We start from the raw sequence: 23,068 nt of genomic DNA, 5'->3' as shown, positions 1-23,068 counted from the left end.
TGTACATAGTATTTAATTAGATCAATTCTAGCTAATTAATATTAGTTTTGACTAATTGGAACTGAATGCCCCCCCTTAATTAGCTTAATTGATATTCGTTACGACTAATCAAAAAAAATATTGGATATATATTCATTTGATGGTTAATTAAAATGTTATTTTGGAAATAATTCATAAATATTTTTTTTTCTAAAATAAATTCATATTTAATACCATACGAAAAGAAGAAAGAAGAAAATGAAGTAGACGAGTTGTCCAAAAGTTGATTGACAGGTTGATGGAAGAAGTAGTATATAAAAAAAACTAACTCAATTGGACGCACACGCACAAGCAAGCAGAGACGGAAGAAAGTCAAACTTCAAAACCTCTCTCTCTCTCTCTCTCTCTCTCTCTCTCTCTATATATATATATATATATATATCTTAATAATATATACTTAATTACTGTTAATTACTAGTTAAGCTCAAGATTAAGTGAGTTCTCTATTGCGGCTCACCCTCCATGTTTTTCAAACCCAATTGCTTATATATACTCTATGAAAACCCCTTCTTCTCTCTAATCCATCCATCCATCCTGCACTGTTAAACAACAATAATAATCTCTCTCTCTCTCTCTCTCTCTATCTATCTACTTTTTTGTTCCAATCAATCAGTCTCTCCATTTGAAGAAAAGATGGTTGTTGTGGATGGGATTCATGGGAACAACAGAGGTAATACTTGCAGCAGCGTGGACTCTAAAGAATTACGTGAAGAAGATAATCTGGATTTAAGGAGAGGTCCATGGACGAGCGAGGAAGATCTGAAGCTCATGAATTACATTGCTAATAACGGCGAAGGAAGATGGAACTCTCTCGCTCGTTGCGCAGGTACTATAATTAATTTAGTGTTTCACAAAGAGCCAAACAACAAGTTGATGACATGATCGTCATGATTCATGATGAGTACACGGCTCCAACTTAGTTTTTTGTCGTCATCATCAATATCAATATCTATGGATATTTCTCTTTAGTTAGATTGATAATGAAAGAAGCTTTCATGCCATAAACAAAAGTAGTATTTAATTTTTGCATAAAAAGTGGTATATATGGTCTCTTATTTCTTTCACTCCTTTTTTTGTTTTTTGTTATTCCTTTTTTGGCCTCTCTTTTTCTCTCCAATTATACTGCTTTTGGTGATGATGAATAATTAATCAATGGATCTAGTTGAGCATGTAAGAGAAAAAGCTGCTTTGTTGCCTATGTAAGAGAGCGTGAGATTGTAATCTATATATATTTGTAGTTTTTGTACAAAAGCTTGCAAAACTGCAACTTGTGGTGCAATATAGTATATGATGAGTTAATGCTCTTTCTTCTCTCTCTCTTTGTGTTCTCAATATTCTCTTATTATATCAATATTCTAAATGTGGAATTAGCTTTAATTATATGTATCTAAACTAGATTTAATGAAACAGGACTTAATAGGACTGGAAAAAGTTGCAGATTGAGATGGCTTAACTATCTCCGCCCCGACCTACGTCGCGGAAACATCACTCTCCAAGAACAACTCATGATCCTCGAACTTCATTCTCGATGGGGAAATCGGTAAATCTCAAAAATTTTATTTCAAAACCATCCATTTTTTATTTGTTCACTGTTTTTGATGAAAAACAAATTATTCATTTTTAGATGGTCGAAGATAGCGCAGCACTTGCCAGGCAGAACCGACAACGAAATCAAGAACTATTGGAGAACTCGGGTCCAAAAGCACGCGAAGCAGCTCAAATGTGACGTCAACAGCAAGCAATTCAAGGACACCATGCGTTATCTATGGATGCCTAGACTTGTCGAGAGAATCCAAGCCGCTTCAGCCACAACCACCACGACCGCCGCCGCCACCCCCCGGCTAGTGAGCTTACCCTGCGAAAGTGCACACACGATCTCTTCGAGTACTTACACTCCAGAGAACTCCAGCACTACTGGCACTTCCTCCGACTCGTTTGGGACTTCGACTCAGGCTTCATCAGACTTGGGCGTGGAGTATAATTACAACAATATCCCGGTTAATCACAACCTTAATCTGGATCACTATCAAGCCAATCAAGGCGGTAATTATCAGGACTTCGCTGTTAGTACTGATCTGTCCGGGTATTACGGTACTCAGGGATTGGATTTTCAGGAACAGAACAACGTTAATCCATGTTTGAACAGTGAGGACACATCGGACATTCTTTGGAATATGGAGGACATTTGGTTCTTACAACAGCAACTCAACAGCATGTGAACAGTTGGAAAAATTAAAAAGAAAAAAACAAGAAGAAGAAGAAGAATTATTATAGAGAAAACAAATTAGGATAAATATATGCATAGAGAAAATTGGGATACAAGTTCCAATTGTGGATTATTAGTATTGGTATTGTTATTCTTGACTTTGTGTTTCTTTTTTCTTTCTTTTGTTTGTTTTGGGGAGGTTGTTGTCAATTTAATTGGTTAATCTCATTCTTTCTTTGATATTTATTACTATACTCGGTGGATTTTTTTTAACCAAGTGATTGCACTATAGAAGCATGTTTCAAGATAATTATAATTAATAACGGATCGATATATACCATCATATCATAATATATAAAGATATGCGCATAATTGGGTCCACCATGTTTACTCTTATAGTCTTTCATTTTATATTGTAATGAAGTATGATCATTAGTGTTTTTTTAAATTAATATTTTCATTATGCATCTACTAATTAGTCATGCAACTTTTAAAACATTGTCCATGGGGTCTGAACCAGATTAAAGTCCCCTTAAGTTTCTAGAAAACAGAAAGTGAAATTACAATTAGCTATAGGACGTGGCATTAAGAGATTCGTCATATCAAGTACTTAAGTTAGTCATTACTCATCAGGGGAGAACTATATTTGTTTTTTGTTTTTGCTAAAGCTTAGAGAATGATCTTACCATTTTTTAATTATTATCAAAAGCACTACCACCTATGTACAAAAATTCCCAATCATGCACCATTTCTCCTTTTTTTGTACGGACTAAGTGCAGAAAATCCCCCATAAAACCAGTCAAATTAATCTTGATACTAAATTTGATTCCCCAAGTAATTAGTGCATATATGTTAACGACATGGGGGCAGTATTATACCTTCATTTATATATAATTAAGCACTTAATCTTGTATAAATCAAGAATTCAAAACATTATTATCCTAGATATTTCTCTTTTTTTCTAGGATATTTTAGGATTACCAAATACATATATATGAGAAAAGAGACTATAGATATATGTCTATATCATATTAAAATCCCAAATACACTCTATACGATCATAAACTGGTTGCAGAGCATCCTTGACAAGGTCGGTCTTGAGGTCTCAAATGATCTTGCTATAGGTTAACTTTTCAAGACCATAAGAAATCTTGATCGATCGCATTAAGCCACCAACTAATTCAAGTCAAACAGGAATTTCTAAGTCAACTTTATTTATTTATTTATTAGCACCATTTTCAGCTAATATAGACCCAAAAAAAAGGGGAGAAAAGAGTCTAATTTTGTGGACAAAATATTGGCACTTGGGAAGGAGAGGTTTTCGCACGTAAATAATAAGTGAAAGAACAAAATTTCAGTACTCCAATTTATATCGAAAATTTCAGTCCAATCAAATTAATAATATTATTCACTTTAAGTTTATCACACAGTGGATATATTATATTTCTGAACTATCACTAACGTTAGTTACCCGAGTCTAGAAAAAACCTTAACTTTGTGATTTGCTTGGGTTTTCCTCATAAATCACATCTTATGGTGCTCTCCAATGAATGTAGGATAAGGTTGACACAAAACGTGATGAAATAGTATTATAACACCATACAGAGGGAGAGAGAGGTTTATGGCGGCGGGGAATCTTTGTAGGCCGCGTACCTAGAGGAGAAGCCATCGAACTGGTCCCCCGGTAGCAAGGTGTTGCAAAGCTGCCACGTGTTTTCTTCTGCTTATTCGTAAGTCTTAACTCCGTTTAGGCTTCCTGAACTGAAGCACTCAGAGGTCAGCCGCAACCGTTGAAACTGCCCACAAATTCCACGTAAGACATATGTTGAAACGTGTGCAATTGTTACACCTATACGAGAGCAGAGAAAGGTCCACTATCTCCACAGTTCATCCTTATTAATTTAGAGACAAGCACACACGTGTGAACGTATACAGCTGGAGTCCACATTTGGAGGTCTCAGAGTACTGTCTTATCTTTATTCTAGTGGGGCGGGGGGTTCTTGGGTAGGAGTTGGACCAGGGAGAGAGACCCACCTATAGTAAAGATGTGGGGTCCTGATTTAATCTAACGCTAGCATCTGATGCCATCAATATTGGACCTAATAATGCTTGAGACCCCCAAAAAGTGACTCTCAAAAAACCCTCATTTAATATGGAGTGTTGGATGTGAAATAGACCCTACATGTGTGTTTTTAATCAATAGTTATTTTAATGCCACATAGATTTGGAGACTTTTGGGGGTGATATTTTAAGGGTCTCTAGCATTGTCCTTTTGGACCCCACGTCACAAAATCACTGTTGAATAAGCAATAAGGTGGTTGTTAACTTAATCGAGAGGTGCAAATAAGTCGTTGGTTGAACGGTAATCACAGTGTATGTAAAAGATCATGCACCCATTAGATCGTGCGTTCGAATCCTATCTCTTTCCAAACACCTATTTCAAAAAAAAACAAACTTAATCGAGAGGTAGCTATCATCAGGAGCTTACAATGTACTTGGCTTCATGTTTGGCCTAAACACACTGCTGATTCTGCAGTTTTGACGTTGATATCAAATAGAATTCGATAATGATCACCACAAACTATCAACCTCATAACAAATTCGATAGCACATATATTACAATCTTGAAAATTCAATTTATAATTAAATTGTTGATCGCGACCAATTACGATCATCTTCTACAAATTAATTAGCCAAGTTTTTTATTTTCTTACAACGTACGTAAACTTGATCTCATCAACTTTTGAGATTATGCATTGATTTGGAACCACATGCAACTAACAGATAAAAAAGAAAGAAAAAAAAGAAGGGGATGAAGATAGACTGAAATGGGTATATATTAGATGCACATGCCAGTAAATTAGACTTTATAATTTTCTCTTTAGTACCATATTGGGTTCAGACTGGCGTACATACCCACATATAATTTACTTGTAACTTGCGTGAAGCTCTCTCTGATGAAAGCGAAATGGGACTTTTAATTAGTGTCTTTTCTTTTTTTCTCTTTCCAAAAGCTCTCACCAGTCATGACTAGATGGTATTGGTGCCCATCTATATCACCATCTCTTTAATTAGTGTTATATATATTTAGGTTATCTCCAAAAATGTGTAGAAGATGTCTCCAACCCGTAAAAAACCAAGGAAGTGAACATGTTGTGCTTCCATTATAAGTAAGTGCACGTCTTAGTTTAGATTTGTGCTTATCCATGAGAGGAAAAACATGGATGAAAGTACACTTGAATTGTTATTTCTTACATTAATGGAATTTTTTTTTTTGTAGTGGTGGCTACTTATTACAACCAATGATGATTTGTTAATCACTCTCGTTATGCAAAGGAAATAGCATCTCCACAATATTAGGAGAAGCTTATGTGCACATTTTATCTTCTCATCACTTGACCTTCGTGAGCAACAAGAGGTTTATGCACCCACTTTTCCTTTTTTATGCTATTCTTAAGAATATTTACGTATAATAAATAATAAATAATAAAAAAAAACACGCCATTATCGTATTAAGGAAGGAAAAGAGTATGCATGAACTATATCTGACGTTCGATGTGAATAATGCATCCTGATTCCTGCTTGTTCGCTGTGTCTCAGGCCGTCTACAATCTGGGCTGTAACATTGAAATTAGGCTTGATATGTAACTTACCCCCAAGGCCCGGTTTGTTTTTAATTAAGCATTTTGAAGGCCTAAAAAGTTATGTAACAAGCAGCACAGGCCCCCAATAAGCATTTCACATATGGACGAAAAATATACGAGCCCACTAAAGCAAGTTGGTGGACTGGTGTGGTGAATAATGCAATTAGCCAATAAGGGGGCATGGAGATCCGGATCCGCTATGGGCCTATGGCACTAGTTTCCAATTCCATCGATTAACTTTTAAATTATTGGTGAATATATATATATATATTTCTTTTGGTTACTGGGGAGACAACCTATAAAGTATAAAGAAAAGATGCGGAGAGCCACTAATCCACACCAACAATAACGAAGTGTAACGTGAAGTAGAAGGCCTCTTCCATAAGAATTGGACAACATCAGGCCCTCTAAAATATGGGCTTAAACGGACACTCTGGGAAAAGATGTCGTGGAACAATACCACGACAAGTGAACAAACAACTATACAAAGATTCAACATGCATGGAGGCTCTACTGACTACTGAGATGACCATTGGTGTCCTCGATCAAATGAGCCAGTTATGCGTCTATTGGGCCTATGAAACTACTTTGGGTTGTAATTGAGACCAACCATGACAAGCCTGGGTCACATCAGATTCGCTCTTGATCACCACCTCCCGGTTGGTCTTGGTCCTCCGCACGCCACAGCAAAGAGATAAAAGGGAAAACTCACTCAAACACATTTATTCAACGTCCACGGGCAGCAAAGTAATTGTAATCCTCGCGGCTCAATATTCATTCTTGCAAGGAACTTTCCTGTTTCTCCGCTTATATTACTCTCCCTGGGAAACATTTTCGATTACGACTCCCCTCTCTTCTGATCAACGGTTTCGGTCTCCCCATAATCGTAATTTGTAAGTAACGAACATTTCCAATTCTAGATTCCAGTTTCTGTTCGTTTCAGTTCTTCTAGCTGATCTAAGTGTATATTTCATTATTCTAAAGAGTCCGTATATACGCGTATATAGAAATACACAATATATAAGTTCGAAGCAGCTAAAATGATCAACACTGGCAGTTGTATTGGAATCTCCACCATGAGGCCCTCTTGTAGACTCTTGATTAGCGCAGAAACCTCTTCGATTTTCGGATTTTCTCCTGCAGGGATTAACAAGTGTTCAGTCATTTATAATTTGTCCAAATCACGATCTGGAACTAGTAGTATTAGCAGATTCTTCTGTTGTCATGTGAATAGGTTTGTGATTGGTTCGGATCGGAGAGCTTTTTGTGTTTCCGATTCAAATTGCGGTCAATCTAGGGTTTTTTCAACTAGTTTTGATCGACTCAGTAGGGATGTTAGGAGGATGACCGGTGGTAATAGTAGTAGGGGTATTTTAGTTGTCCCCAGTGCCACCTCCGATATTAGGAATCATTCAACGTCAGTTGACTCCCATGTAAATGAAAAGGCTTTTGAGAGGATTTACATTCAAGGTAGATTGAATGTGAATCCTCTAGTGATTGAAAAGGTTGAAACAGGTCATGATACACTGAAAGAAGAGTTAGAAAAAGATGATTCTAGTGTAGATACTGATAATTTCAAAAGTCTCGATCAAAGTTCCACTGAGGTTCAGAGAGTGGTTTCTGAAATTGAAAAGGGGGCCTGGAAGCTGCTTCAAGATTCGGTTGTGAGCTATTGCGGGAATCCAGTGGGCACTGTTGCAGCTAATGATCTGGCGGATAAGCAGCCTTTGAATTATGATCAAGTATTTATTCGTGATTTTGTCCCGTCAGGTCTTGCATTTCTTCTTAATGGAGATGGGGAAATTGTTAGGAATTTCCTTCTTCACACATTGCAGTTACAGGTATGTTTCTGTTAAAATAATTGACATTCCCTATATATGTTTAGAATTGTAGATTTGTAGTGTATTTTGTGGTTAAGTTTGTGGTTGATGGTACTCGTAGGTCTTCTTTTGCTGCATAAATGAGGACTCGGGACTTTAATGAGAAGAGCTTATAGTTTATGCATCCTTACGTAGTTAAATATCATTCATCCATTTCCTTAGAGGAGAAAGAAAACATGCACTTTTATTATATTGAATTCATCATAGGTTTTCACTTTTCATGAATGATTTTGATTTTGATTTTGATTTTTTTTTGGTAATCTCTCTTTATGATAGTAACATGAAGCAAAGAATCTTGCAAACTTCCCCAGAAGAAATGGAGGAAATTTTGTGAAGAATATTTGTTGCATTTTGGAATTTGAAATGATTCCAGGGAAATTTATTCTTCTGCAGATGTATTGAGATATTTCTAGCAAACCTCGGAAATTGAAACTTTTAGCATGATATGTTGTTATTGTTACTTGACAGCATATTTTGCGGGCTTCTTTCTTGATTTGCTCGAATCAACTTGCTAAATTGATCTTTCATTTGAAGGATGGCAATTTTGTAATAGTTTTAATTGAAAATCTTTTGAATGCATTAGAGTTGGGAGAAGACTGTGGACTGTTATAGTCCTGGGCAGGGATTGATGCCAGCAAGTTTTAAAGTTAGAATGGTACCTCTTGATGGAAGCAATGGATCATTTGAAGAGGTACTGGATCCTGATTTTGGAGAATCTGCAATTGGCCGTGTTGCCCCTGTTGATTCAGGTAAAAGACATTAGTGGAGCCCGTGAGAAAGTAGTGTTTATCAATTCGTATTGCTTCAGCATTTGAAATTGCTGGAACTTCTGCTTGTTCTGTATATTTAGATGTCTTATGGTGCCAATTTCCTATTTGTTAAAATTTTGAACATTTCAGAATGAGCCAATCAAATTCTGAACCATGTGCCTATTATGTAAACAGGATTGTGGTGGATTATTTTGTTGAGAGCGTATGGGAAGATCACAGGCGACTATGCATTACAAGAGAGGGTTGATGTCCAAACGGGCATTAGACTCATCCTTAATTTGTGTTTAACTGATGGGTTTGACATGTTTCCATCTCTATTAGTGACTGATGGTTCCTGCATGATTGATAGACGGATGGGCATACATGGACACCCTCTTGAAATTCAAGTAAGTTAAGTGTGATCAACATGGGCTTAATTTTTCTTTTGTCTATGTAAGAGTTAAACTGGATGGATTGCCACTGTCTATTGCTAATTTTTTTGATCTTCATCTTCGTCTAATTTTTTTTCATTGGCTGACCTCGCCCCTTCCCCTCTTCAGGCATTGTTCTATTCGGCTTTACGATGTGCCCGTGAAATGCTCATAGTCAATGATGGAACGAACAACTTGGTAGCCGCAGTTAATAATCGGCTCAGTGCACTCTCGTTTCATATCAGAGAGTACTATTGGGTGGATATGAAGAAGATCAATGAGATTTATCGTTACAAGACTGAAGAATACTCTACAGAAGCTATAAACAAGTTCAATATTTATCCAGACCAAATCCCTTCGTGGTTGGTAGATTGGATTCCTGAGGAAGGTGGCTATCTCATTGGCAATCTACAACCTGCTCATATGGATTTTAGGTTCTTCACCCTTGGGAATCTTTGGTCAATTGTTTCATCTCTAGGTACCCAGAAACAGAATGAGGGTATTCTAAGTTTGATTGAAGCCAAATGGGATGATCTTGTGGCTCATATGCCTCTTAAGATATGTTATCCTGCCTTAGAATCAGAAGAATGGCGTATAATCACAGGCAGTGATCCTAAGAATACGTAAGACTTTTTGGAGTTTTTTTGTGATATACTCTCTCTCTCTCTCTCTCTCTCTCTCTCTCTCTCTCTCTCTCTCTCTCTCTCTCTCTCCATAAATTCTGACATCGATTCTGTTTCTTTCAGCCCATGGTCATATCACAATGGGGGATCATGGCCAACACTCCTATGGCAGGTAGTAGTTATGAAAGTTTCATGAATTGGTTTTGCGAATAGATGCGCCATGATGAAAGCAATATAGTATTGCATCTGATATATTTGTTTACTATCGCAGTTCACCTTGGCTTGTATCAAGATGCGAAAACCAGAATTAGCACAAAAGGCAGTTGCTTTAGCAGAGGAGAGGCTATCAGTGGATCAATGGCCTGAATACTACGACACAAGAAGTGGGAGGTTTTTAGGCAAGCAATCACGACTTCACCAGACATGGACTATCGCTGGTTACCTGACCTCAAAGATGCTTCTGAAGAACCCAGAGAAGGCATATTTGTTGTTCTGGGAGGAAGATTATGAACTTCTCGAGATTTGTGTTTGTGGGCTTAGCAAGTCTGGTCGAAGGAAATGTTCACGTTTTGCTGTGAGATCTCAAATCCGTGTTTGAGGTCTCTGAACTCTCAACGTGATTTGTCCGTAACTTTGTTGATCTATGTTGTGAACGTGTAACGTGGAACATTGCTGGAAGTCAGAGGGCTGGCTGTGTTTTTGGAGGGCCCCTGAAAAGGCATAAACATGTATACAATTTCCGTACGGTGATCAATTTGGATGTTTGAGATTATACAGACCATGTCGGTTATTATTAGCTTTCTATGTGGTGGTGTTGATCATGCAAGTAAAATTTGTTGTGCGTGGATTTTCAATGTTGTAATTGGGTTTCATTTCTACATATCTCATCTAAGGAAGAAAGCAGGCAGGCTCTATAAGAATGTCGGTGCCATTTCTTCATTCCCATACTACCACTTGCATCACATTCACAACGTCACCTACTTCTGGATGGAATCTACAGGCTCTCTTATGTCCGTATAGCTACTAAACAAGTCTAACATGATTAGAGTTGGTTGCTTACCACAAAAATCAAACGACTGCGATTCTGTCAAGAAATTGAATTAATTTTAGTACCAAGATTACGTAAAACGTATAAGGTTGCCATTTAAACTATATGTGAAGTCCTGACCTGATCAGAAGCAAAGCCACATCCACAGATGCAATGATGAAGCAACGTGAACTATACTACAACAATTTCGCTTCATTTTCTTCAATTAAAAAATAAATAACAAATAAAAATGTAGCAGTCAAGTCAACACGGATTAGTCTCTACGTTTTTGGTCAATCTAGCAACATAGTGACTTCTCTTACACCCTAATATTCCTTCCTTCGTGAGAGGTCTGAGGACGCCTCTCCCACTGAACTATCATCAATCTCATCAATGTATAACAAGCAAGGTGCAATTATAGGCATGTGTGGAAGCCATTCCAAAAGAAAGATTATTAGGTGACTCAGCTAGACTGCTTTTGTTCTTATATTCATTTGTCAACAAACCAAAAAAAAAACGAAAAGTATGTGCGTAACTAGCTGCAACTCTCTGGCGTTTGTGTGCAGATTCCTCCAACATACACATGCTGATGCAGAACTGAACAAATGGATTTGACAGTTTCAGATCTGCAATAGTCGTTGCGTCAATGATGAATATAAGTTACCTGTGTATCGCCGGCCTGGGGGAGGAAAAGACCAACAAAGACCATTGGAGTGAGTCGCCGGCGGTGAGTTTTGCGACGGGAGATGGGCGGTGGGCGGTGGGCGTGTGTGGAGCAGGAGATTTGCGAAAGTGGTCACCAGTAACTAAAAAATTTTAACTCGAAAAGCATATAACCCAATCTCGTACACGTTGCATGGGCCGAGGCATGGATTGGCCCAAATCTCGCAGAGACTTTATTACTCGATCCAACTTGTCTAGTTGGGCTACATTTTCTGAAATGCAGTCCAGATCGAGTGAAAAATTAGGCCCATGATGAGCCTCTTGAATGTTACAGCCATATCAGTTTTTCGTTTTTGTGGATCTTTCAAATTTCATATTAATTTTTCAATTTGTTATTTTATAAAATTATTTGATTTCATATTTAAGTCAAATTTTAATTATGTCTAGAAATATATCGTAATCAAAATAAAAAAAAAACTTACTAATTAATTTAGTTGTTATTTCTTTGAGGAGGTCACGACGAGACGGCTCGTTTATTATAAGTAGTAAATGGGAATGGAGTGATGTATGCAGGTGAGGCTTAGTAAGACTAATAAACAAAAAGAAAAGTAAGTAACGTCAATTACTCCGCATTCCATTAAAGGGATCCAAATAAATGCATATGCCAAGTGTTGATCAATGAATAAAGTTTGTGGTCGAAATCTAAAGTAGATTTTATAAAATTCTTGAAGCTTTTTTGACCATATTCTTGAGATGACACACAACCAAATGTAGAATTAGATGTCTCCAACATGGGAGACTCACCACAAGGAATATCTAATACAAAAAACACAAGTGTAGTTGCCATTTTCACTGGAAAATTAATTAAATGTTAGGTGGACCACTAAACCCATTTCAAAAAAAAGAACAAAGAGAAGATTATTCATTATTCACTTCCTTTTCAAAGGCAAAAGAATCTTTGCAGGTTTTTGTTCCCTTCTACCATTTGGAGGAGCAACCTATCAAAAATGTCAATAATGCACACACTTTGGACACACTCGAGAAAAATGAATACACCCACACACGCATATGTATGTATGTGTGTGTATATATATATATATATATATATATATATGCAATTTTGTATTTGATCATCTACTTTATATCCACATTTTGTGCATTATTGGCCGGGTTCCTGATTTGGGTGTGCAGTTTTAACCATCCAAGTCACCTTCATGTGTACCTTATATGCACAATCTAGTGAATTATATCGAGCTGCATAGATGATAGGGTATGTGTATACGTATATATCTCCGACTCCTAGTATTTCAGTGCATATGATTCTTTGTCCAAACATATTCCACGTCTGGATGTCTGGATTGGTCACGTCAATGTCAAAAGTCCAATGGAAATGGGATGGATTCATCATTGCTTCATGGCAAATTGAAGAGTACGTTTTAGTGAAGGAAAGACTATGACTTCAATCACAAGATAGGCCTTGTTACCATCACTTATATCATTAGCTAGGCTTGCATGCTAGACAGAGGAAGCTTCCTTTTGTTGATGGAATAATACATATATACACTAATAATTAACTGTGGATCATCCCTTGATATTTTAGACCCACCACTTTGATCCAAGTAGCTCAATTTCAGAAGGACCCCCCCCCCTCCCCCCAAATAAAATAAAAAAACAAAACAAAAGGTCCCATTTGCTTTTTCACTCTTGAGGTCGTAGGCAATAGAGATATATATAAGTCTATTTGTGGCCAAAATTTATGCAATAAATCAAATTCGGCCTGCTTAATTGTATAGTATAGGTCACAAAGAGAATATTGGAAGGAAACAAAAATTAATGATAAAGATTCCAAGAGTTAAAATCCCAACAGTTGAGTTGAACATATAATATCCAATTGAATTCGTTGATTCTACATGTCTCATATGAGGCATACGAGGTTGGTGTGTGTGTTTTTGTAAGCAAGGAATTAATTAAATAATTAATATTGATATGAAGACAATAATTAAAATTCATTAAAAACGCAGGCCGAGGAATATTGGAGTGAGTGGAGTTTAGAATACTTTGACCGTATCTTAGAAGACTGTGATTGTGTGATTGTTATGCCTAACTTTCTTTTCTACAGGGGTTGCTTCCATTCCCCACAATCTTATTAGTATTACTTATTTTCACAAATAAATTAGTGTTTATGGTGAGATGAAAACACTCGATCAAAATTACACTATTAAAGTACTAGTTTTTACACAAATAAAATTATGCCACGTGGAATAGACAAAGAAAGCGTTTTTTAAGAGGATCTCATGGTTCGGACACATGACCTAAAAGTTGGTAAGCAAGAGAAGTTGGCTTATTGAGATGTTGACCCATTTAATTAGTAATTAGAAATTTAGATTGGAGGGTCGGCACCCACGCAGGCTGTTTTTTTTGTTATTATTGTATTACATTCTTTCTGGGCCTTGGTTCCGTCGTTGTCAGGTCCATCAGGTGAGCCCACTCAAGCCCTTCGACCCACTCTCTCTCTCGCCACATATACTTATGATATAAGGGCTTCGCCGTTTCCACACATTGCATTGCACCGCACAGAACTTTTCAATTCTCTCTCTCTCCCTCGAAAGAGTTCAGACAGGAAAGGTTTTTCAGAGAGAGAAATGAAAGAAAGGCATGGATATCTGCAAGGTATGAAACAGCTTTTTATATATATATATATATATATAATGTCAATTGTCAAAAAGAAAGTCTTAGTTTTCGGGCACTGCCATCACTGATTTCCCTGCTCTTTCCACCTATATATACATACATATACACTCTTCTTACCTCCACATCTGTTTATGGATAATCTGATTCAACAAAATTCTTAGAAATTAAGATTTAATTTACTAGAAAAACTTCGATTTGTTATTGTTCTCAATTAATTAGTTTTTTGTTCTGTTCTGCAGCAATCCTTCATGATTTCTACACTTGTCTTCCTTTGTAGTTTTGTGTGTGTGTTTTTGATGAAAGAAAGCTAGCTAGGTAGATTCATGGTGTCTGCAAGATATAAACATTTTCTATACACATAGAATAAGTGTCAAAATTAAAGTATTATTCATAAACATGTATAGTTGTTGATGTTATATATCACTGACTAACTGGCACCACTAATTTTGCTTGCTATTCCTAGCTCTTTTTCTTTTCACGTCGACATGTCATATATCATGGACAGTATGATTCTTGTATATATAGTTGGTATAATATCTTAATTTCTGTTGAACAAGACTTTGTGGTTGTTGTAATTCATGCAGGTAATCCGCAAGTGGAATTCAAGTACTATTGCTTCAACAGTACTATTTCAGGAAATATTGCACGTGATCATGAAGAAGTTGAAGAAGAAGAAGAAGAAGACTACTGTACTATGGATGCGATGATCTACTTCTTATTGGCCAAGCAATTGGGTTGTTCATGATGTTAATTGGGTGCTATCCTACCTGAGCTTGATATATTTTATTTGTTTTTTTTAATTTTCTTGTTTATTCTGATCTTAATTTCATTTTCCTTTTCCTTTCTTCCATTTTCTTGACCTTGTAAGACCTTTTCTTGACCTTGTAAGACCCCACTTTGTATTTCTTGTTTTTGTTTTCCGTCTCCCATTGAACTCTACACAATCATCCATTGATGTAGAGATCAATCATTTCTCTTTCTTCTTCCCTTCCAACTCATCTTCTCCTTCCTTATCTATCCCTCCTGAGCTGCCTCAACCCCCTCCATATACCATTCATGGAGAGACTAATTACTTTAAGTTCCCATGTGGGTTTACTTTCTTACCTTCTTTTACATGCATGTACCATACTTTTGTGTTGTTTTGTAGCTGTAAAAAACCTCGCTTTCTTATTCTGTTAAGGACAGCAATGCTTAGATTGGTATTATGTGTGTTTTGCAGTTAGGCTTCAGTTTTTTTTTTCTTTGTCATATGTGTTGTTTGCCTGAGAAGAATTGTAAGTGCACTAGAGAGAATAATATCTCATCTGTTCTTTTTTCAGATTATTATGATGATGATCATGAGTTCCTCTCGTGACCACTCTCTGCCCTCTCTTGTAGTCTTATATGTGTACCTTATTTTCCACTGTATTATTGGGTCCCTGATCTCTCTCTCTCTCTCTCTCTATATATATATATATATATATATATACACACATATCCACATATATAAAGTTATTTGCCCTAATTGAAAAGGGTTTTCTCCATACCTCATAAACAATGTTCAAAAGGGAATCAAACCCAGAAAAAGGTTGAGAGAGACTGGTCTAATTATAAAATTTCATGCACATATATACATATGATACAAATTTATATGCGTGTAGAGATTTGTAAAATTTGTACCAAAAAGAAAGCAGTACGTTTTAATGGTAAAGCTGATTTATTGAGAAGGACTATTTTGGTTCTACAGGGCCTCATAAATGTGTGATGATCAGTTCAGTAAGAACAAAGAAGGATCGGAACACAATGACAGAAAACTCATTTTTTGATTTTCATTTTGATTCTTAAAAAAAATTGTCTCTTGTATAAATACAAGACAAGGTGGGGGATAGGATACAAGTGAGTTGTACCTCTCTGAGTGTGGCAGTAGTAATTGTTACATGTACAAGGAAACAATGAGTTGTGAGATACAAAACTCGCTAAGTAATATTATTAAACACACAGAAACCAATTAAAGCTTTTAATTTGTGTTTAATAGTACTGCTAGAAACATAGATGTTAGTGTTACTCTCTTTTACTAAATATACACGCAAGTCCATGACATTGGACTTCACCATGCATGTATTATATACTCTTATCAAAATGTCATTCTCTAGATTAGTATTCAGATTTAGTAATTAATTACTACTACTTGATAATCCATATATATGCAATAATGCACCACAACCCAACACCCAACTTGGTAATTATATGCGTCACATGCATTTCATTTTCAACACCACCACCACCACACACACATATATAAAAATTGAGGTTGTGTATATAATAATTTGTGAGTGAATTTATATGTATAAGTAACAGAAGTTGGGCCCATGTGATTATTATTTAGAGAACTCCATTTTCAAGTGAAAATGATGGAGTGTTATAGCAATTTTCAATCACATCATTATAGCTAAAGATTCCAACATATCTTCAACATCAAACACACAATTTTAGGCTTTAATAAATACCATTTCCCAATTGATCGAGCCAAGCTTGCTGAAAGGAATCTTTCTTTATTATTTAGATTGACGAGTGCCTTAATTATATATTTGGGGGGAAATTAAAGTGGAAAGAAGGGTTTCCTCAAATCAAGTCGTTATGCAAATCTAATGCAATAAGATGAACATCATAACAAAAAAAGAAAGTCTAGTCCCAATTGAAAAGTCAGCATATTAGTGTATAGTCAAACAAAATGAAAACAAAGACTTGACCTTTAAGGATTTGATGCAACAAAAGGAGAAGATTATTAATGATGGTGTCCGCATTGAAAAGCTAAACACCTTTCACTTGTCCCATGACCAAACACTTTTCTCTCTCTTTTCTTTTTTGGCAGTGTAGGGAATGTGACAACCAATAAAAACTTCAAAAAAAAAGCTTTGAATTTTAGTCCACTCCTCTCATGATTTATTCTCTTTTTTTGTGCTAAGGTAACCCCTACATTGGGCCCATACAACTTTCAAACTTTTAACCATCTTTGGGTAACATCCTAACATGCCTCATTCATTAATACTTAATAGAGTGGGTTTTTATTATTTTTCTTTTTTGCTTTTGCTAAAATCATTCCTATTGTTGAAAAGGGTGGAGATTTGACATCTGTCACTCATATTACATCCCAATAATGACTAGACGAAGGGAGTAAAATAATCAAAAAATTAAACAAGTGCTTTGATTTTCATTCTCACTTGTATGTATGGTATAGTTTTCGATAAAAGAAAGAAAGAAAGAAAGAAATGATTAAAATCATTTTTGATAAGAGGAATCCATCAATTTTTTTTTATAACATATATATATATATATATATAACAAGCATAGATTTTGAATGTTATTGTATTTCATAAAATCTTACAATTGGGTCAAATGAAGGCTACGTCGGTCCAATATGGGTTTTGGGCCAGAACCAAATAAAAAGCTAGGAGTAGGTGAGGAGATAAACCATAGCTCCATTATGGGTTTTGGATCAAAAGGAAACACTAATGGATTTGGGTTCAAATGGTCGTTGTAGAATGGGCCTGACTCACAAACAACTGAACAAGTGGAAGGAAAACTTTAGTCACACCCGACCTTTTACTAAAGACACCCCAATTTGAGTTGACCATCCCTTGTAAAACTCAGTTGACGGGGTGTCTTTAGTAAAAAGTAGGGTGTGACTAAAGTTTTCCCAAGTGGAAACAATAATGAACTGACGGACTAAATAGGCTGGCAGAAAGGCAAAATTATTGATACGAGGGTTTGAGAAGTTCATTGAAGAGGAAGAACAAGTGCCCACACCAAGCGAAGGATGCCATCTCAATTTTGCTGCATTGCACAATGTTCCACACCCGTAAGCCTATCATTCAATACGATGTTAATTTCATATTTTGGATTGGCTACTTAATTTTCAAATGTTATGAAAATTGGGCTTTCCCTATGGTGTATTTTTTTATATCTTTAATTCTTATCTGACCGCGCAGGAAGATGACTGAAAATTTGTATAGTTATATTCTTATGTCCAAACACATCTTACCCTCGCATAATAAGTGAAGAGTGTATTTTTAAGAATTGAATATATGACATCTAGATTGCACCCTGTAATTTTATCATTGGTTCATAGTACACCTCAGCTTTAGCTTTCATATATTCTAATGTTGTTGATTGGGACTTCCCCCTCTTCTTCCTCTCCCTCTTTAACCTATCGACCTTTTTGGTTTTAGGACTTGCTATTATAATGGGCCAACATAAAAGTGGCTGAGGAGAGCTATAGTGGCTAGCTCTCTTGATTTTCTTAGTCTGGAATTATTGTTTTTGCATTCTTTTCTTTTTTCAGTCTTCCTTTGTGTCCCATATATAATAGTTATTAGATATACAAGGTGACACATTGCAATTATAGAATTTGTTGGTAATCATCTACACGAGTAAACATTTGTAGCTTACAATTATGCTGGCTTAAAGCCAACTTCCTTTGTCCGTCTCTAGCATGGGCCCTCAGTTTGGGTCCGTTGTCGTAACCTGAAAACTGAATGGCCCATTGTCCAACTAGCTGGGCTAGACATGGGCTACTTCAAGTCAACTCCAATCGCAGCCGTTGATATGAAACTATGAATGACAAATGGGTCACGACGATTTCAGCAGGTGCGTATCAGCGTATTCTCTCTCTCTCTCTCTCTCTCTCTCTCTCTCTCTCTCTCTCTCTCCACTCCCCAATTACTTTGATCCAAGTACCATCTAATTGGCGTTACGAATTGTTGTTACTTTTTATCATTTGTCTTCATTCATGCCGAAAGATTGAAGTTTCTTAACCCAGAAATGAAATTTCAGTTCCACTTCTGGAACTTTCGTCGAATACCCATCTCGAGATAAATCACATGGTAAGCAAGTCCTGATCTTCCTTTCATTTCCTGAATTGGGCAACGGAGATTTTCTCGTTTTGTTCTTTTTTTCTTTTTGTGATTTGAATCATGGGTTCTAGAGATGGGTTCTTCCCGGATGAGGTTATTCTTCAGATACTTGCGAGATTGCCCGTTAAGTCCCTCTTTAGAGCGAAAACTGTGTGCAAACTTTGGTATAGATTATCATCCGACAAGTATTTCACTAAACTCTACAATGAATCATCTTGTAAGAATCCAATGCTATTAGTGGACATTTCAGATTCATTTGGATCGAAGTCCAGTTTAATCTGTGTTGATGATTTGAGGGGTGTTACTGAAATCTCCTTGGATTTCTTAAATGATAGGGTTAAGGTCAGGGCTTCTTGTAATGGATTGTTGTGTTGCTCTAGCATCCCTGATAAGGGTGTTTACTATGTTTGCAATCCAACGACTAGAGAGTTTAAATTGCTGCCTAGGAGTAGAGAAAGGCCTGTAACCCGATTTTATCCAGATTGTGAGGCCACCCTTGTTGGTTTGGCCTGCAATTTGTCAAGTCAAGGGTTCAAGGTTGTTTTAGCTGGTTATCACCGCACGTTTGGTCACAGGCCAGACGGAACCTTCGTATGTTTAGTGTACGATTCTGATTCTGATAAATGGAGCAAATTTGTTTCAATTCGAGATGATCAGTTTACACATATGAATAGGAACCAAGTTGTGTTTGTTAACGGAGCACTTCATTGGCTGACCGGTAGTTGCTCTTGCATACTTGCACTTGATTTGGAATGTGATGCTTGGAGGAAGATTACATTGCCGGATGAATTGATTTTTGGTTCTGGGAATAGAATTTATCTGTTGGAGTGTGATGGGTGTTTGTCTATAATTCAGATTTCGGATGCTTGGATGAACATATGGGTGTTGGAAGACTATGAGAATGAGAAGTGGCATGTTGTGGATAGGGTTAGCTTGAGATGTATAAGGGGTCTTGTGCCTGGTATTTTTCCAATAAGTCAGACTTCTGCATATGTTTTCTTGGCAACACATAAGCAGGTTGTGGTGTATCATCGGAAGGGCAGAGTGTGGAAGGAGATGTACTCTATGAAATCAGCACTCCCGTTGTGGTTCTCGGCTCATGCATTTCGCTGCACAATCTCCTCTTGTACCTAAGATGTTATCTGCCGTTCACTACTAAGTTATGTACAAAAATAAGTTTCTTATTGATGCTACTGCTATTTATTATTGGTTTATTGGTCTTTATCAATGATTTTGGATATGCAATATGCAGTTCCAATGGCTGTGTTGGTGATTTTGTTATTAATAAAGGAACTCAAGTTTCTTGTGTTTTCGTACTGACTGAATTTTATTCAAGAAAGGCTACGGGATGAGATGTAGCCATTGTTTCTCGCATTGAAATTACACCTACATATAGCATACAATTGCACGCTTGTGGTTCTTCATAGAAATTGTGACATTTTCTTACAAAATTAATCTTTTAACACAATCAAAGAAAGTATTACAGCAATCAAGGCAGCGCTCCATGGCCATGTGTTTGCTTTACAAAGATTTGGCTTTTCTTCTGCATTTTTTTGATGGATGAGAAAGATTTCAAGTTGGAAAAAAACATGAAGAGAAGCATTCACGGACTAGTGACTGTCCTGCGTGTGAAAAGTAAATTTCCATAAAATTACCAAATCAGCCCATATCCTCGACGCCACTATAAAATCCAGTTTTCACACCCAGTGACTGACCTTCCCCCTCGAAAGCCTTTAATGGAGTCGCTCCCACACAACTCATCTTCAATTTTTCTCACTAAGCAGATAACAAGTGCTGGGCATTCGCTAACCATAAGCTCAAGCTTGAAATTTGGACCTGGGTGCTCTTTTTCTTCCCAAAAGTTGTCGCTTGGGCTCAGAAAAGCAGTCATAGTCGGGGCAAAGAAGGACAACAAGAACAAGAAGGAAGATAATCACAGCTTCGTTCCCAAACCTGAAGAAGCAACTGGGTTTTTCTCTGAAGCGGTGCTCCTCAAAGAGGTCAATCTTCTTTCACTCTTTTGTCTCCATTCTTTTTTGTTACGGGTCCTCAGTAGAGTAATTTATATGGGTTTGTTGAAACCATTTTTTCCCTGTAATTATTTGAGTTCTTTGTAAAAAAACAAGTTGATGCCGCTCTTTTCATCTATTGACCAGAAAATGTGCGTATTCCTTACCGAATAACTGAGTTTTATTTCGTACCTGAATAACAAAGTTGATAGAGCTTAAACTCTTTTAGCCTGAAAACATTCATGTTCCTTGCCGTATCAAACTAATAGCACCAGACTATCCTAAAGCTTGAAACTCAAAAAAATTTATGTCATTTGTAGATAGGATGCATATACCTCTATGTTTGCATTGTCTTGTGCGTTTGTTTATGTGTATTTAATCATCTACAGCTTTGCATTTTTCCAATAAGATGATGTAGACATTGGCTTTAATCTGTGTTTTTTCTGTAATTCCGTTGTAATGGCGATTTGTTGAATCTATGTCATGTTCGACCATTTGTCCAGGGATAGCTTTTGGATTGATTAAGTTGCTTTGTTTACTTCAATTCCTCGTTTCTCGTTTACATTATGATTGATTTAAGATTGGATTTATGTTTGATATTTCAGAAGAAAGTTCAGGAAGATGGTAGAATTCTCCCTGAGTTTGCGGATGCCGAAGAGGGTAAGTGATGTTGTTCCATTGTGCTCTAGTTGCTTATTGTTGTGGGGTGAAATTGCTAAAATTAGAGTCGTTCGTATATTGCAGAGGAGCTTTTCGAACTTCTGAACCTTCAGCTGCAGAGTGAATCAGATGTCATGCAGAGTAAGCATTTGCTTCTTTCCTATTTCTACTTGCTAGAATGGTTGTGATAGTTTGCTTGGCCACTGTGGTCCGTAGAAAACAACCATTCTAGCAATGGTTTTTCAGTTACATCTAGGCATTCCAACATGTTATCCTGTTAGCTTGCTTTTGATTTTGAATCTTAGAGGCGGACTGTGATTTAGACTGATGTCAACTGTTTAAGTCGTTAGTTTCCCCTATTTCATAAAATCCATGCAAATTATAATTGTACTATTGTAGAATTGATTTTAACTAACTGTGATTTAGATGATTAATTTTCACTTGGTGATGATGTAGCCTATTGGTAGTGGTGACCTTGTGCTTTCTTTCCTCTTACAGCGCGCCACTATGAGGTTGTATATATAATTCACGAGAAGCATGAGGAAGAGGTCGGGAGCGTTAATGAGAAAGTTCAAGGTAATGCTTTGCCCTTCCATCCTTCTGTTCTGCCTATAATGAATTCATTCGACAGAGTATTTCATGAAGTTGAAGTTTTCCGAATACATTTTGTGATCTAAGTTCAACTACAAATTCTTATAATCTTGAAAGAATTTTCTTTAGGAGGTCTATCTTATGCATATACGATTTCAGAGCTTTGCTAATCATTATCCGTACCTTAAGTTGCATTGTGAATCTCAAAACTCTTGTTGCAGATTTTTTGAGGGAGAAGAAAGCCAAGATATGGAGACTGAATGATTGGGGTCTTCGAAGATTAGCATACAAGATCCAGAAAGCCAAGAATGGACATTATATCTTAATGAACTTTGAATTGGAAGGCAAATGGATAAATGATTTCAAGACTATGTTAGACAAAGACGAAAGAGTCATTCGACACCTTGTGATGAAGGCAGATGAAGCAATCACAGAGGATTGCCCGCCTCCACCTGAGTTCCACACGTTGTGTGCTGGTACGGATGACGATGATGAAGAGGATGATATAGATGAAGATGATGGTGATGTAGACTACGATGATGAAGAATATGGCGAGGAGTTGGCTGATGGTTCCTTCGATGATGATCGTGAAGATGGTGTTATCCTCAATAGATTTGAAAATAGTGAAGTGAGGGAAAATGAATTGAGTACCATAAAAAGAAGACATGAGAAAGTAGGCAGGTAGAGGTAGTCAAAGGAGTTCAAGGTTGGTTTATGTAATGTCATATGGCGTGATATTATGTAACAAATAGATGAAGGAGGATCATTTAGAAATTTTATGAAGTTTCTGCTTGTGACCTTCTCCTCTAATTTATCACTAAGCAAGGCATGGAGATCCAATGAGACTCTGCCTCATCAAATACCTTGATCTGATTATGTTGTTTTCAAAGAAAACTTGTTCTCCAAATACCAGATTCTAGCTATGATCATAGCAATGGCAGGTAAATGTTTGGCGGCACAAGC

The 23,068-nt window shown here is 36.7% G+C and overlaps 4 protein-coding genes and 1 long non-coding RNA gene across 6 annotated transcripts; all 5 read left to right on the top strand.

Moving 5' to 3' along the window:
* The first annotated feature begins 539 nt into the window (after nucleotides 1–539).
* Nucleotides 540–2,497, top strand: LOC120014873 (transcription factor MYB108-like). Its single transcript, XM_038866977.1, has 3 exons — nucleotides 540–865; nucleotides 1,450–1,579; nucleotides 1,664–2,497. Exons 1-3 carry the CDS (start codon nucleotides 673–675, stop codon nucleotides 2,256–2,258), a joined length of 918 nt encoding a protein of 305 aa, XP_038722905.1. The 5' UTR covers nucleotides 540–672; the 3' UTR covers nucleotides 2,259–2,497.
* Nucleotides 2,498–6,559: 4,062 nt separating this feature from the next.
* Nucleotides 6,560–10,434, top strand: LOC120014872 (alkaline/neutral invertase A, mitochondrial-like). The gene is made up of 6 exons (XM_038866976.1): nucleotides 6,560–7,730; nucleotides 8,353–8,518; nucleotides 8,714–8,925; nucleotides 9,079–9,572; nucleotides 9,696–9,744; nucleotides 9,844–10,434. The coding sequence occupies exons 1-6, from the start codon at nucleotides 6,930–6,932 to the stop codon at nucleotides 10,168–10,170; spliced, it is 2,049 nt and encodes a 682-aa protein (XP_038722904.1). The 5' UTR covers nucleotides 6,560–6,929; the 3' UTR covers nucleotides 10,171–10,434.
* Nucleotides 10,435–13,801: 3,367 nt separating this feature from the next.
* LOC120015514 lies at nucleotides 13,802–15,372 on the top strand. The gene is made up of 2 exons (XR_005471770.1): nucleotides 13,802–13,932; nucleotides 14,538–15,372. It is a non-coding gene; the product is annotated as an uncharacterized LOC120015514 (long non-coding RNA).
* Nucleotides 15,373–18,613: 3,241 nt separating this feature from the next.
* Nucleotides 18,614–22,943, top strand: LOC120014976 (30S ribosomal protein S6-like). Of its 2 annotated transcripts, XM_038867135.1 has the most exons (6): nucleotides 18,614–18,815; nucleotides 20,630–20,845; nucleotides 21,460–21,514; nucleotides 21,599–21,655; nucleotides 22,013–22,090; nucleotides 22,327–22,943. In XM_038867135.1, the coding sequence occupies exons 1-6, from the start codon at nucleotides 18,813–18,815 to the stop codon at nucleotides 22,788–22,790; spliced, it is 873 nt and encodes a 290-aa protein (XP_038723063.1). In that variant the 5' UTR covers nucleotides 18,614–18,812; the 3' UTR covers nucleotides 22,791–22,943. The 2 variants fall into 2 exon arrangements, with proteins under 2 accessions (XP_038723063.1, XP_038723062.1); XM_038867134.1 differs by lacking the exon at nucleotides 18,614–18,815 and having other exon boundaries at nucleotides 20,357–20,845.
* On the top strand, nucleotides 18,814–20,076 carry LOC120014975 (F-box protein At5g49610). Its single transcript, XM_038867133.1, has one exon. The coding sequence runs from the start codon at nucleotides 18,906–18,908 to the stop codon at nucleotides 19,977–19,979; it is 1,074 nt and encodes a 357-aa protein (XP_038723061.1). The 5' UTR covers nucleotides 18,814–18,905; the 3' UTR covers nucleotides 19,980–20,076.
* Nucleotides 22,944–23,068: the final 125 nt, after the last annotated feature.

Source organism: Tripterygium wilfordii, chromosome 14 (assembly GCF_013401445.1).
Source record: "Tripterygium wilfordii isolate XIE 37 chromosome 14, ASM1340144v1, whole genome shotgun sequence".
NCBI lineage: Eukaryota > Viridiplantae > Streptophyta > Magnoliopsida > Celastrales > Celastraceae > Tripterygium > Tripterygium wilfordii.
The sequence above is the reverse complement of the archived record's forward strand: the minus strand, read 5'-3'. Positions and strand labels throughout refer to the sequence as shown.

What these genes read in the sequence shown, in the direction of transcription:
- LOC120014873 (XM_038866977.1), top strand. Translation starts at nt 673, where the DNA reads ATGGTTGTTGTGGATGGGATTCATGGGAACAACAGAGGTAATACTTGC. An exon ending in CTCTCTCGCTCGTTGCGCAG is followed by an intron (nt 866 to 1,449) that starts GTACTATAATTA and finishes TTAATGAAACAG; the next exon opens with GACTTAATAGGACTGGAAAA. An exon ending in CATTCTCGATGGGGAAATCG is followed by an intron (nt 1,580 to 1,663) that starts GTAAATCTCAAA and finishes ATTCATTTTTAG; the next exon opens with ATGGTCGAAGATAGCGCAGC.
- LOC120014872 (XM_038866976.1), top strand. Translation starts at nt 6,930, where the DNA reads ATGATCAACACTGGCAGTTGTATTGGAATCTCCACCATGAGGCCCTCT. An exon ending in TGTTGCCCCTGTTGATTCAG is followed by an intron (nt 8,519 to 8,713) that starts GTAAAAGACATT and finishes TTATGTAAACAG; the next exon opens with GATTGTGGTGGATTATTTTG. An exon ending in GACACCCTCTTGAAATTCAA is followed by an intron (nt 8,926 to 9,078) that starts GTAAGTTAAGTG and finishes TCCCCTCTTCAG; the next exon opens with GCATTGTTCTATTCGGCTTT.
- LOC120014975 (XM_038867133.1), top strand. Translation starts at nt 18,906, where the DNA reads ATGGGTTCTAGAGATGGGTTCTTCCCGGATGAGGTTATTCTTCAGATA.
- LOC120014976 (XM_038867134.1), top strand. Translation starts at nt 20,582, where the DNA reads ATGGAGTCGCTCCCACACAACTCATCTTCAATTTTTCTCACTAAGCAG. An exon ending in AAGCGGTGCTCCTCAAAGAG is followed by an intron (nt 20,846 to 21,459) that starts GTCAATCTTCTT and finishes TTGATATTTCAG; the next exon opens with AAGAAAGTTCAGGAAGATGG. An exon ending in CGTTAATGAGAAAGTTCAAG is followed by an intron (nt 22,091 to 22,326) that starts GTAATGCTTTGC and finishes CTCTTGTTGCAG; the next exon opens with ATTTTTTGAGGGAGAAGAAA.